The sequence below is a fragment of the Rana temporaria genome, chromosome 11 (genome assembly GCF_905171775.1).
Source record: "Rana temporaria chromosome 11, aRanTem1.1, whole genome shotgun sequence".
Taxonomy (NCBI): domain Eukaryota; kingdom Metazoa; phylum Chordata; class Amphibia; order Anura; family Ranidae; genus Rana; species Rana temporaria.
In genome coordinates, this window is record NC_053499.1 from 1,990,003 (window position 1) to 2,005,252 (window position 15,250).

The 15,250-nt window shown below is 50.6% G+C and overlaps 1 protein-coding gene across 3 annotated transcripts in view; it reads left to right on the plus strand.

The window, feature by feature from the left end:
• Positions 1-15,250, plus strand: part of SCUBE2 (signal peptide, CUB domain and EGF like domain containing 2) — a gene marked incomplete at its 3' end in the record, with an annotated part of 109,571 nt that overhangs the window by 12,378 nt on the left and 81,943 nt on the right. For all 3 annotated transcript variants that reach the window (XM_040327882.1, XM_040327883.1, XM_040327881.1), the window contains 2 exon segments: positions 5,945-6,067; positions 11,163-11,288. In XM_040327882.1, the coding sequence (XP_040183816.1) occupies positions 5,945-6,067; positions 11,163-11,288 (249 nt within the window).

Sequence of the window (15,250 nt, forward strand, 5' to 3'; positions counted from 1 at the left end):
CCCTGATACACTTGTTAACTCTGTGTGTTTGTGAGGATAATATTTGCTACTATGAATTAAGAAATGGTGTATGAAGGTAATGCGCAAGGGGTGTTCCGAGGTGTAAAGTACATGCGTTGAATCTATGTTATTTCAGTGGCGGTGCGAGAGACAGAGGGGGCGGCGCTCCAGCGCCCCCTATAGACGCACCGCCACTGCATCTAATGGCTAATTGAACTCATTGGCCCGGATTCAGAGAGCAATTGCGCCTGCGTAACCATAGTTATGCAGCGCAATTGCTTACTTGCGCCGGCGTAACGAATGCTCCTGATTCAGGAACCTCGTTACGCCGACTGCAGCCTAAGATATGCGTGGCATAAGGCTCTTATGCCCGCATATCTTAGGCTGCATTCTTACGATGGCCGCTAGGTGGCGTTCCCGTTGTGCTCAGCGTATAGTATGCAAATTGCATACTAACGCCGATTCACAACGTTACGCGAGCCCTGCGTACGCAGTTTACGTTGTTTCCGTACAGCGTTTTTCGCCTAAGGCTGCCCCTGCTATTAGCAGGGGCAGCCAATGTTACGTATACCCGTCGTTCCCGCGTTGCGAAATTTGAACTTTACGTAGTTTGCGTAAGTGAATCGTGAATGGCGCTGGACGCCATTCACGTTCACTTTGAAGCAAATGACGTCCTTGTGACGTCATTTGCCGCAATGCACGTCGGGAAAGTTTCCCGACGGAGCGTGCGCTCTACGCTCGGCGCGGGAACGCGCCTAATTTAAATGATTCCCGCCCCCTACGGGATCATTTAAATTGCGCGCGCTTACGCCGGGCATTTTGCCGGAGCGCCCACGCAATTTACGGAGCTACTGCTCCGTGAATCGCGGGTAGCGCAGAAAATTTGCGGGGGCGCAGGGCAAAAACGTTGCCCTGCGCCTCCGTAAAAAATGTGCAAATGTACCTGAATCTACCCCATTAATTATTATATCATTTGCCATTAGCCGTACAATTAAAAGGGCAAAAAGCCAAAGCAGACTGAGACTGGCAGGCTGGTTGTCCAAGGCTTGTGAAGAGAGATGATGTAGGAAAGGTTGCTGATCCCCCGGTACAGACATATAAAATGGAAAGTTACAATGAAATGCAAAAACCCCAAAAAAAGACACAAATTGGTGGAAAAAAATAAATAAACACGGAAGACAAAAATGGAGATGAAAATAATCGTTCGAAAATGAATGGAAGGTCTTTACAAAACTGCGAAAAAATAAAAAATCCATGGAGGGCCAGCTTGGGGCGGCTTTGTAAATAGGCGAACTGTCAGAATCGATAAGAATGCGGCGCTCCTATCAGTTTGGAGCGTTTCCACGCAGGTCGGCCCAGCAGAAAGCCTCTTCTATCTGGCCGATGGTGCCCTGTGCCAGGCCCGAGGAGAGACCTCCACATCCCGGACTCCATCCCCGGCCCAGACACTCGGCCTTTTCATCGCACCTTTTCCAGACGCGGCTCTGCGGTGAACTCCTGACAGTCAGACAAATATTCCCCTCTTCTGTAAATCATTCACGGATCACTGAGGTGCTTATATTATCTGCAAGTACTTATATTGTGCTGCTAATGAAACGGATCTCCTGGGGAAGGATGGGGGGAGGGGTATGGCTGCCAACTCTGGCTGATGCCCGGGGAAGGTGTCCCGGGATGGGAAGATTTGTCCCCTCCTGCCCTTACACCTTAAGCCATGTGTGCCAGGAAAGGGATGCCGTGTCATTTTTAGTGGCAACCAGAGAATCGTTGTGTGCCAATGTGTGGCGGCGCAGTCTGGCCCCTCTGAGAACCCAACGGGTTTCCCCAGGTCGGCTCCTGCTCCTTATAAATACAGCGGCCATAGGATTTATCATTGACCCCTTTACTAGGCTGTCAATCACAAAGCCCAGCCTGTCCCACTACAACACCCATCACCCACCTAACTCTATGGTCTGCTGGACATCAATGACGTTCTGATGCCAGATCTGAGGTGTGAGGGTATGGAAATTGGTCTGATCTGAGGTGTGAAGGTGGAGAAATTGGGGTGATCTGAGGGGTGAAGGTGCAGGAATTGGGGTGAAGGTGCAGGAATTGGGGTGATCTGAGGTGTGATGATGCAGGTATTGGGGTGATTCGAGGTTTAATGGTATGCAAATTGGTGTGATCTGAGGTGTGAAGGTACAGACATTGGGCTGATCTAGGGCGTGAAGGTACAGGCGTTAAGGGGACATGAGCTGTAATGAAGCAGGAATCGGGGTGATCTGAGGGGTGGAGGTGCAGGAATTGGGGTGATCTGAGGGGGAAGATGCAGGAATTGGGGTGATCTGAGGGGTGAAGATGCAGGAATTGGGGTGATCTGAGGGGTGAAGATGCAGGAATTGGGGTGATCTGAGGTGTGAAGGTGCAGCAAATGGGGTGATCTGAGGGGGAAGATGCAGGAATTGGGGTGATCTGAGGTGTGAAGGTGCAGCAAATGGGGTGATCTGAGGGGGAAGATGCAGGAATTGGGGTGATCTGAGGGGTGAAGATGCAGGAATTGGGGTGATCTGAGGTGTGAAGGTGCAGCAAATGGGGTGATCTGAGGGGGAAGATGCAGGAATTGGGGTGATCTGAGGGGTGAAGATGCAGGAATTGGGGTGAAGGTGCAGGAATTGGGGTGATCTGAGGGGTGAAGATGCAGGAATTGGGGTGATCTGAGGGGTGAATGTGCAGGAATTGGGGTGAAGGTGCAGGAATTGGGGTGATCTGAGGGGTGAAGGTGCAGGAATTGGGGTGATCTTGAATATGAAGATGCAGGAATTGGGGTGATCTGAGTAGTGAGGGTACAGAAATTGGGGTGATCTTGGATATGAAGGTGCTGGGGTGATCTGAGGTGTGAAGGGTCAGGAATTGGGGTGAACTGAAGTGTGAAGATGCAGGAATTGGGGTGATCTGAGGGGTGAAGGTGCAGGAATTGGGGTGTTCTGAGGGGGTGAAGGTGCAGGAATTGGGGTGATCTGAGGTGTGAAGGGTCAGGAATTGGGGTGATCTGAGGTGTGAAGGGTCAGGAATTGGGGTGATCTGAGGTGTGAAGGGTCAGGAATTGGAGTGATCTGAGGTGTGAAGGGTCAGGAATTGGGGTGATCTGAGGTGTGAAGGGTCAGGAATTGGAGTGATCTGAGGTGTGCAGGTATCAGTGTGATCTGTGGTTTGGTGGTATGGGAATTGGTGTGACCTGATCTGAGGGGTGAAGGTGCAGGAATTGGGGTGATTTGAGGGGTGGAGGGTCAAGAATTGGGGTGAACTTAGGTGTGAAGATGCAGGAATTGGGGTGAACTGAAGTGTGAAGGTGTAGGAATTGGGGTGATCTGAGGGGTGAAGGTGCAGGCATTGGGGTGACCTGATCTGAGGGGTGAAGGTGCAGGAATTGGGGTGTTCTGAGGGGGTGAAGGTGCAGGAATTGGGGTGATCTGAGGGGTGGAGGTGCAGGAATTGGGGTGATCTGAGGTGTGAAGGGTCAAGAATTGGGGTGAACTTAGGTGTGAAGGTGCAGAAATTGGGGTGATCTGAGGTGTGAAGGAATTGGGGTGATCTGAGGTGTGAAGGTGCAGGAATTGGGGTGGTCTGAGGGGTGAAGGTGCAGGAATTGGGGTGATCTGAGGTGTGAAGGTGCAGGAATTGGGGTGATCTGAGGGGTGAAGGTGCAGGAATTGGGGTGTTCTGAGGGGGTGAAGGTGCAGGAATTGGGGTGATCTGCAGTATGAAGGTGCAGAAATTGGGGTGATCTGAGGTGTGAAGGAATTGGGGTGATCTGAGGTGTGAAGGTGCAGGAATTTGGGTGATCTGAGGTGTGAAGGGTCAGGAATTGGGGTGATCTGAGGTGTGAAGGGTCAAGAATTGGGGTGAACTTAGGTGTGAAGGTGTAGGAATTGGGGTGATCTGAGGGGTGAAGGTGCAGGCATTGGGGTGATCTGAGGGGTGAAGGTGCAGGAATTGGGGTGTTCTGAGGGGGTGAAGGTGCAGGAATTGGGGTGATCTGCGGTATGAAGGTGCAGAAATTGGGGTGATCTGAGGTGTGAAGGAATTGGGGTGTTCTGAGGTGTGAAGGTGCAGGCATTGGGGTGGTCTGAGGGGTGAAGGTGCAGGAATTGGGGTGGTCTGAGGGGTAAAGGTGCAGGAATTGGGGTGATCTGAGGGGTGAAGGTGCAGGAATTGGGGTTGAAGGGTACCCCAATACACCTTGCCGATGGACAGGCACTGTAGGGTGACGCACCAATTCCTGCGCAGTTCAAATTCCCAAAGTTTTCCTTGACAACCTGGGACATCCGGCAGTGAGAAGCCACCAATGAGATTCTCCCTTTTACTCTCGCACGCCGTAGCAGACGTCTGATTGGTTCCTGCGCGCAGTAGGTACAGTTGGTCTTTCAGACACTCCAGCGCTCGGCTCGGCCTCCTGGTGGCGGCGGCTGTAAATGATTCCGTCGCAAATGATTTTTTCTGACATTTCTCTGTGAAAAAGGAGAACAAGCGTTTCCTCTCTAATCCCCACAAAGGAGCCTGTATTCCGCCTCCTCGCCGCGCCGAATTCCAACAAACACTCCACACATCTCCGACCGGCCAAGTTCAACTTTCTGCCGGAGTTTTCCCCGCAGACACATTATTTACTGGGTGCCGTCGGCGCAGTATTTCAGGACGGGGTGGCGAAAAACACAGGCCGCCATTTTTTTTTTTTTTTTTTACATAGGTGAATGTGGCGGGACGATTCGTGCTGATTGGGTGGAGCGACGCTTTAAAGCCAGAACTTTTCTCGTTTAGTTTTGGATGGAGAGGGGAAGGGTTTGAATCCCGGGGTGATTCTCCGCGACGTGTGCCCATCAATTGCCACTACTGTGCCCCACCAGATGCCGCCAATGTGCCCATTAATTGCCACTACTGTGCCCCATCAGATGCCGCCAATGTGCCTATTAATTGCCACTACTGTGCCCCATCAGATGCCGCCAATGTGCCCCATCAGATGCCGCCAATGTGCCCCATCAGATGCCGCCAATGTGCCCCATCAGATGCCGCCAATTTGTGCCCATCAATTGCCACTACTGTGCCCCATCAGATGCAGCCAATGTGCCTATTAATTGCCACTACTGTGCCCCATCAGATGCCGCCAATGTGCCCCATCAGATGCCGCCAATGTGCCCCATCAGATGCTGCCAATTTGTGCCCATCAATTGCCACTACTGTGCCCCATCAGATGCCGCTAATGTGCCCATCAATTGCCACTACTGTGCCCCATCAGATGCTGCCAATGTGCCCCATCAGATGCCGCCAATGTGCCCCATCAGATGCTGCCAATTTGTGCCCATCAATTGCCACTACTGTGCCCCATCAGATGCCGCCAATGTGCCCCATCAGATGCCACCAATGTGCCCCATCAGATGCCGCCAATGTGCCCCATCAGATGCCGCCAATGTGCCCCATCAGATGCCGCCAATGTGCCCCATCAGATGCCGCCAATGTGCCCCATCAGATGCCGCCAATGTGCCCCATCAGATGCCGCCCAGCACTTGCCTGTCTCGGAGCGAGTCAGCGGCGGTCTCCTGCATGTCCTCCATGCCTTCTTCCATCCTCTCTCAGGCGTCCAATCACAGCGCCTGACATTTCAGCCAATCCGGTGTTAACTTTTTATTTTCCTTTGGGTGGGGCAGGAAAGATTTAGCTCCTCTGCCAGGTTTTTGCTGTCTGTGTGTCCCCTCCGGGGGGGGGGGGGGGTCACCCTCCGACATAAAGGCTCTAGAAGTCTTCCTCGCTCTCTGGAGTTGAATTTAAAGCTGAACTCCGGAAAACAAAAACTTTCCAGGAAAGGATATCCATGGCAGGAAAGAGGGGGCGGGGCAGTGACACCAACGGCCTCTATTTTGTGTTTTATATCTGAAGTATTTGTAAGATTCTGAGTGGAATGTTTTGTGTTTTTCAGCTGTTGATGAATGTGCGCTGGGATTGGATGACTGCCACATCGACGCCATATGCCAAGACACACCCACTTCATATAAGTGTATATGCAAAACTGGATATAAAGGGGACGGCAAAGCCTGTGAAGGTGAGACGTCTTGAACATTCAGCAAATGGGCTGCAAGCAATGGATAGGCTGCATTCTCAGTGATGTCATCGCTCTCTAGTGAATGTATAGGCTGCATTCTCAGTGATGTCACCGCTCTCTAGTGATTGGATAGACTTCATTCTCAGTGATGTCACCGCTCTCTCTAGTGATTGGATAGGACACATTCTCAGTGATGTCATTGGTCTTTAATAAATGGATAGGCTGCATTTACAGTGATGTCATCGCTCTCTAGTGAATGGATAGGCTGCATTCTCAGTGATGTCACCGCTCTCTAGTGATTGGATAGGCTACATTCTCAGTGATGTCACCGCTCTCTAGTGATTGGATAGGCTGCATTCTCAGTGATGTCATCGCTCTCTAGTGATTGGATAGGCTGCATTCTCAGTGATGTCACCTCTCTCTAGTGATTGGATAGGCTGCATTCTCAGTGATGTCACCTCTCTCTAGTGATTGGATAGGCTGCATTCTCAGTGATGTCACCTCTCTCTAGTGATTGGATAGGCTGTATTCTCAGTGATGTCACCGCTCTCTAGTGATTGGATAGGCTGCATTCTCAGTGATGTCATCGCTCTATAGTGATTGGATAGGCTGCATTCTCAGTGATGTCACCGCTCTCTAGTGATTGGATAGGCTGCACTCTCAGTGATGTCACCGCTCTCTAGTGATTGGATAGGCTGCACTCTCAGTCATGTCACCGCTCTCTAGTGATTGGATAGGCTGTATTCTCAGTGATGTCACCGCTCTCTAGTGATTGGATAGGCTGCATTCTCAGTGATGTCATCGCTCTGTAGTGATTGGATAGGCTGCATTCTCAGTGATGTCATCGCTTTCTAGTGATTGGATAGGATGCATTCTCAGTAGCGTCATTGGTCTTTAATAAATGGATAGGCTGCATTCTCAGTGATGTCATCGCTCTCTAGTGATTGGATAGGCTGCATTCTCAGTGATGTCATCGCTCTCTAGTGATTGGATAGGCTACATTCTTAGTGATGTCACCGCTCTCTAGTGATTGGATAGGCTACATTCTTAGTGATTTCACCGCTCTCTAGTGATTGGATAGGCTGCATTCTCAGTGATGTCACCGCTCTCTAGTGATTGGATAGGCTGCATTCTCAGTGATGTCACCGCTCTCTAGTGATTGGATAGGCTGCATTCTCGGTGATGTCACCGCTCTCTAGTGATTGGATAGGCTGCATTCTCAGTGATGTCATCGCTCTCTAGTGAATGGATAGGCTGCATTCTCAGTGATGTCACCGCTCTCTAGTGATTGGATAGGCTGCATTCTCAGTGATGTCATCGCTCTCTAGTGATTGGATAGGCTGCATTCTCAGTGATGTCACTCGCTCTCTAGTGATTGGATAGGCTGCCTTCTCAGTGATGTCACGCTCTCTAGTGGATTGGATAGGCTGCATTCTCAGTGATGTCATCGCTCTCTAGTGATTGGATAGGCTGCATTCTCAGTGATGTCATCCGCTCTACTAGTGATTGGATAGGCTGCATTCTCAGTGATGTCACCGCTCTCTAGTGAATGGATAGGCTGCATTCTCAGTGATGTCACTGCTCTCTAGTGATTGGATAGGCTTCATTCTCAGTGATGTCACCGCTCTCTAGTGAATGGATAGGCTGCATTCTCAGTGATGTCACCGCTCTCTAGTGATTGGATAGGTTGCATTCTCAGTGATGTCACCGCTCTCTAGTGAAGAGATAGGCTGCACTCTTAGTGATGTCATCGCTCTATAGTGAAGGGATAGGCTGCATTCTCAGTGATGTCACCGCTCTCTAGTGATTGGATAGGCTGCATTCTCAGTGATGTCACCGCTCTCTAGTGATTGGATAGGCTGCACTCTTAGTGATGTCATCGCTCTCTAGTGATTGGATAGGCTGCATTCTCAGTGATGTCACCGCTCTCTAGTGATTGGATAGGCTGCATTCTCAGTGATGTCACCGCTCTCTAGTGATTGGATAGGCTGCATTCTCAGTGATGTCACCGCTCTCTAGTGATTGGATAGGCTGCATTCTCAGTGATGTCACCGCTCTCTAGTGAAGGGATAGGCTGCATTCTCAGTGATGTCATCGCTCTATAGTGAAGGGATAGGCTGCATTCTCAGTGATGTCACCGCTCTCTAGTGATTGGATAGGCTGCATTCTCAGTGATGTCACCGCTCTCTAGTGATTGGATAGGCTGCATTCTCAGTGATGTCACCGCTCTCTAGTGATTGGATAGGCTGCACTCTTAGTGATGTCATCGCTCTCTAGTGATTGGATAGGCTGCATTCTCTGTGATGTCATCGCTCTCTAGTGATTGGATAGGCTGCATTCTCAGTGATGTCACCGCTCTCTAGTGATTGGATAGGCTGCATTCTCAGTGATGTCATCGCTCTCTAGTGATTGGATAGGTTGCATTCTCAGTGATGTCACCGCTCTCTAGTGATTGGATAGGCTGCATTCTCAGTGATGTCATCGCTCTCTAGTGATTGGATAGGCTGCATTCTCAGTGATGTCATCGCTCTCTAGTGATTGGATAGGCTGCATTCTCAGTGATGTCATCGCTCTCTAGTGATTGGATAGGCTGCATTCTCAGTGATGTCACCGCTCTCTAGTGAATGGATAGGCTGCATTCTCAGTGATGTCATCGCTCTCTAGTGATTGGATAGGCTGCATTCTTAGTGATGTCACCGCTCTCTAGTGATTGGATAGGCTGCATTCTCAGTGATGTCATCGCTCTCTAGTGATTGGATAGGCTGCATTCTCAGTGATGTCATTGGTCTTTAATAAATGGATAGGCTGTATTCTCAGTGATATCACCGCTCTCTAGTGAAGGGATAGGCTGCATTCTCAGTGATGTCATCGCTCTCTAGTGATTGGATAGGCTGCATTCTCAGTGATGTCACCGCTCTCTAGTGAAGGGATAGGCTGCATTCTCAGTGATGTCATCGCTCTCTAGTGATTGGATAGGCTGCATTCTCAGTGATGTCACCGCTCTCTAGTGATTGGATAGGCTGCATTCTCAGTGATGTCACCGCTCTCTAGTGATTGGATAGGTTGCATTCTTTTTTTCACAAGAAAAGATAGGTTGCATTCTCAGTGATGTCATAGCTCTCTAGTGATTGGATAGGCTGCATTCTCAGTGATGTCATTGCTCTCTAGTGATTGGATAGGCTGCATTCTCAGTGATGTCATCGCTCTCTAGTGAATGGATAGGCTGCATTCTCAGTGATGTCACCGCTCTCTAGTGATTGGATAGGCTGCACTCTCAGTGATGTCATCGCTCTCTAGTGAATGGATAGGCTGCATTCTCAGTGATGTCATTGCTCTCTAGTGATTGGATAGGCTGCATTCTCAGTGATGTCACCGCTCTCTAGTGATTGGATAGGCTGCATTCTCAGTGATGTCACCGCTCTCTAGTGATTGGATAGGCTGCATTTTAGGGTTTAGCATCTTCTCTTCATATTTTTTTTATTCCAGTATAAAGAGGAGCTGCCACCTAATAGGGATGATCTCTATGTTCGAGTTTGACTCGAACATTGGCTGTTCGCCCGTTCGCCGAATAGCGAACAATTTGGGGTGTTCGCAGCAAATTCATATCGTCTCATCGGGTCGTGGAAGGATTACATGGCTGGAATTTTTTTTTTTTTTTTTTATTAAAGGACTTGTCCCAAGCTGTGTGTGTGTGTGTTTTTAGCATTTTTGACACTTTTTTGGGTGAAATGGTAGGGGTACAATGTACCCAGGTTACCAATTCACATAGGGGTACTGGGATCTGGGGGCCCCCTTTGTTAAAGGGGGCTTCCAGATTCCTGATAAGCCCCCCGCCCACAGACCCCCACAACCACCAGGCAAGGGTTGTGGGGATGAGGCCCTTGTCCCTATTAACATGGAGACATCCTCCCCATGTTGAGGGCATGTGGCCTGGTACGGTTCAGGAGGGCGGGGGCGCTCTCTCGTCCCCCCCTCTTTTCCTGTGGCCTGCCAGGTTGCGTGCTCGGATAAGGGTCTGGTATGGATTTTTGGGGGGAACCCCACGCCATTTTTTTGGGGGGTTTTTACATTTTGGTTTGGGTTCCCCTTAATATCCATACCAGACCCAAAGAGCCTGATAATGGGGTGGGGGGGGGACCCATGCCGTTTTTTTAATGACTTTTATCTGTATTGCCGGGAGCCGACAATTCATTATAGCCGCAAGTAGTTTTTAAATGACTTTTTTTCCTTCAAAAATGACACTTTGCGCAGGGACAGTTCTAAACACGGGAAACATGCACCACTTTACAGGCATAGTATAGACACCCCCCAGGTACGAAATTTAAAGTAATATTTCACTTTTATTGTTTCACTTTAGGCATTATTAAAATCACTGCTCCCGAAAAAACTGCAGTTTTTAAAACTTTTTTTTGCATTGATACATGTCCCCTGGTCCCCAAACACTTCCCTGGGGCAGGACCCGGGTCCCCAAACACTCCCCTGGGGCAGGACCCGGGTCCCCAAACACTCCCCTGGGGCAGGACCCGGGTCCCCAAACACTCCCCTGGGGCAGGACCCGGGTCCCCAAACACTCCCCTGGGGCAGGACCCGGGTCCCCAAACACTTTTTATGACAATAGCTTACATATTAACCTTTAAAATGAGGACTTTAGATTTTTCACGTTCGTGTCCCATAGACTTTAATGGTGTTCGCGTTTTTGAATTTTTTTTTTTGCATGTTCTGCTGCCAACCGACCCGGGGGGGGGGGGGGGGGGGTTGGGTTCGGCTCATCCCTACCACCTAATTGAAAAGCCAGATGTTGATTTAAAACCACAAGATGTCTGTCTAGTGATAGAATACACAACACACTGTAACAGTACAAAGGACTGAATGAATAGTGAAGTGCAATATAGAAAGCAGACCCTGCTGGGGACTCCGGGGGGGGGGGCTCATTAATCAGTGTCGGCCCCTTGATGGAAATCACTCTGCAGCCACTTGAATGTGGAGTGCAACAAAAACATCCATTGACAGGACAATCAGACTGAACGGGGAGGGACGGGCGATTTCACCGGCATAAACCCATCACACTGACTGCTCACTGCCTTTTATCCCGCAGACATTGATGAATGTGATAACGAGTACAATGGCGACTGCGTCCACGAATGCACCAACATCCCCGGGAACTACCGATGTACGTGCTACGACGGCTTCCAGCTGGCCAACGACGGCCACAACTGCCGCGGTAAGTTTGTGTTTTTCTATTTTTGTTTGCTATTTGGGCAAAAGATTCTCATTGTATCAGATGGTCAGATCCACTGAGTGAAACATAATATATTCGTTACAAGTTATGAGCTTATTCTTCTTTTTAATCTGGTGGTTTGTGTCTCTGCCCCTCCCACCATGGTGAGATTTCCCCCAGTAGTTTGTGCCCCTGCCCCTCCCACAATGAGGAGATTTCCCCCAGTAGTTTGTGTCTTTGCCCCTCCCACAATGAGATTTCCCCCAGTGGTTTGTGTCTTTGCCCCTCCCACAATGAGATTTCCCCCCAGTAGTTTGTCTCTGCTCCTCCCACAATGATGAGATTTCCCCCCAGTAGTTTGTGTCTTTGCCCCTCCCACAATGAGATTTCCTGCAGTAGTTTGTGTCTTTGCCCCTCCCACAATGAGATTTCCTGCAGTAGTTTGTGTCTTTGCCCCTCCCACAATGAGATTTCCCCCCAGTAGTTTGTGTCTCTGCTCCTCCCACAATGGTGAGATTTGATGTATTAGCTTGTGTCTGTGCCCCTCCCATATTGATGCGATTTTCTGCAGTAGTTTGTGTCTCTGCCCCTCCCACAATGGGGAGGTTTCCTGCAGTAGTTTGTGTCTCTGCCCCTCCCACAATGGGGAGGTTTCCTGCAGTAGTTTGTGTCTCTGCCCCTCCCACAATGGGGAGGTTTCCTGCAGTAGTTTGTGTCTCTGCCCCTCCCACAATAGTGATATTCCCCTCCCCCTGTATTTTGTGTCTCTGCCCCTCCCACAATGGTGAGATCTCCCCCCAGTATTTTGTGTCTCTGCCCCTCCCACAATGGTGAGATTTCCTGCAGTATTTTGTGTCTCTGCCCCTCCCACAATGGTGAGATTTCCTGCAGTAGTTTGTGTCTCTGCCCCTCCCACAATGGTGAGATTTCCTGCAGTAGTTTGTGTCTCTGCCCCTCCCACAATGGGGAGATTTCCTGCAGTAGTTTGTGTCTCTGCCCCTCCCACAATGGGGAGGTTTCCTGCAGTAGTTTGTGTCTCTGCCCCTCCCACAATAGTGATATTCCCCTCCCCCTGTATTTTGTGTCTCTGCCCCTCCCACAATGGTGAGATCTCCCCCCAGTATTTTGTGTCTCTGCCCCTCCCACAATGGTGAGATTTCCTGCAGTATTTTGTGTCTCTGCCCCTCCCACAATGGTGAGATTTCCTGCAGTAGTTTGTGTCTCTGCCCCTCCCACAATGGGGAGATTTCCTGCAGTAGTTTGTGTCTCTGCCCCTCCCACAATGGGGAGATTTCCTGCAGTAGTTTGTGTCTCTGCCCCTCCCACAATGGGGAGATTTCCTGCAGTAGTTTGTGTCTCTGCCCCTCCCACAATGGGGAGATTTCCTGCAGTAGTTTGTGTCTCTGCCCCTCCCACAATGGGGAAATTTCCCTTCAGTTCTTTTGGGTCGGTGACACCATCAGTTGGTTGGTGCCCGGTGCGGCTCGGTGTAGGTAGGTAGGTCGGTCGGGGAACCTGGAGTTTCTGGTGGGGAGGAATATCAAAAGCCAACCTGTGATTTATCCGGCCAGAAAGTGAACTGGGGGACGCGCTTGGATGTCTTTGAGGTCTGGGAGGACAAATGGCTGTCAGCAGCGCAGCGCACTCCATTATAGCGTTTGATGAGGTCAGGCTTCTTTGAAGATGCAAATCAATGGCTTTATGAGGGTGAGTTGTTGTCACACATTGTCACCCGGCCATTCACAGGAGACGCAGCCGGGCTATTTACTCTGCTAAATGACGAGGTCAATGACTGGGACTGCCAGGAGCAATAAAGCACTAGAGACCCTCTATAGAGGGGGGGGGGGCTAACCCCTTCTCTACCAGGACATTCCTCTATAGAGGGGGGCTAACCCCTTCCCTACCAGAACATTCCTCTATAGAGGGGGGCTAACCCCTTCCCTACCAGTACATTCCTCTATAGAGGGGGGCTAACCCCTTCCCTACCAGAACATTGCTCTATAAAGGGGGGCTAACCCCTTCCCTACCAGTACATTCCGCTATAAAGGGGGGCTAACCCCTTCCCTACCAGTACATTCCTCTATAGAGGGGGGCTAACCCCTTCCCTACCAGTACATTCCTCTATAGAGGGGGGCTAACCCCTTCCCTACCAGAACATTGCTCTATAAAGGGGGGCTAACTCCTTCCCTACCAGTACATTCCTCTATAGAGGGGGGCTAACTCCTTCCCTACCAGTACATTCCGCTATAGAGGGGGGCTAACTCCTTCCCTACCAGTACATTCCTCTATAGAGGGGGGCTAACCCCTTCCCTACCAGTACATTCCTCTATAGAGGGGGGCTAACCCCTTCCCCACCAGTACATTCCTCTATAGAGGGGGGGGGCTAACCCCTTCCCTACCAGTACATTCCTCTATAGAGGGGGGGGGGCTAACCCCTTCCCCACCAGTACATTCCTCTATAGAGGGGGGCTAACCCCTTCCCTACCAGTACATTCCTCTATAGAGGGGGGCAAACCCCTTCCCCACCAGTACATTCCTCTATAGAGGGGGGCAAACCCCTTCCCACCAGTACATTCCTCTATAGAGGGGGGCTAACCCCTTCCCCACCAGTACATTCCTCTATAGAGGGGCACTAACCCCTTCCCTACCAGAACATTCCTCTATAGAGGGGGGCTAACCCCTTCCCCACCAGTACATGCCTCTATATAGGGGGGCTAACCCCTTCCCTACCAGTACATTCCTCTATAGAGGGGGGCTAACCCCTTCCCTACCAGTACATTCCTCTATAGAGGGGGGCTAACCCCTTTCCTACCAGAACATTGCTCTATAGAGGGGGGCTAACCCCTTCCCTACCAGTACATTCCTCTCTAGAGGGGGGCTAACCCCTTCCCTACCAGTACATTCCTCTATAGAGGGGGGGGCTAACCCCTTCCCTACCAGTACATTCCTCTATAGAGGGGGGCTAACCCCTTCCTACCAGTACATTCCTCTATAGAGGGGGGCTAACCCCTTCCCTACCAGTACATTCCTCTATAGAGGGGGGCTAACCCCTTCCCTACCAGTACATTCCTCTATAGAGGGGGGCTAACCCCTTCCCTACCAGTACATTCCTCTATAGAGGGGGTGCTAACCCCTTCCCCACCAGTACATTCCTCTATAGAGGGGGGCTAACCCCTTCCCTACCAGTACATTCCTCTATAGAGGGGGGCTAACCCCTTCCCTACCAGAACATTCCTCTATAGAGGGGGGCTAACCCCTTCCCTACCAGTACATTCCTCTATAGAGGGGGGCTAACCCCTTCCTACCAGTACATTCCTCTATAGAGGGGGGCTAACCCCTTCCCTACCAGTACATTCCTCTATAGAGGGGGGCTAACCCCTTCCCTACCAGTACATTCCTCTATAGAGGGGGGCTAACCCCTTCCCCACCAGTACATTCCTCTATAGAGGGGGTGCTAACCCCTTCCCTACCAGTACATTCCTCTATAGAGGGGGGCTAACCCCTTCCCTACCAGTACAATCCTCTATAGAGGGGGGCTAACCCCTTCCCTACCAGTACAATCCTCTATAGAGGGGGGCTAACCCCTTCCCTACCAGTACAATCCTCTATAGAGGGGGGGGCTAACCCCTTCCCTACCAGTACATTCCTCTATAGAGGGGGGCTAACCCCTTCCCTACCAGTACATTCCTCTATAGAGGGGGGCTAACCCCTTCCTACCAGTACATTCCTCTATAGAGGGGGGCTAACCCCTTCCCTACCAGTACATTCCTCTATAGAGGGGGGCTAACCCCTTCCCCACCAGTACATTCCTCTATAGAGGGGGGGCTAACCCCTTCCCCACCAGTACATTCCTCTATAGAGGGGGGGGGCTAACCCCTTCCCTACCAGTACATTCCTCTATAGAGGGGGGGGCTAACCCCTTCCCTACCAGTACATTCCTCTATAGAGGGGGACTAACCCCTTCC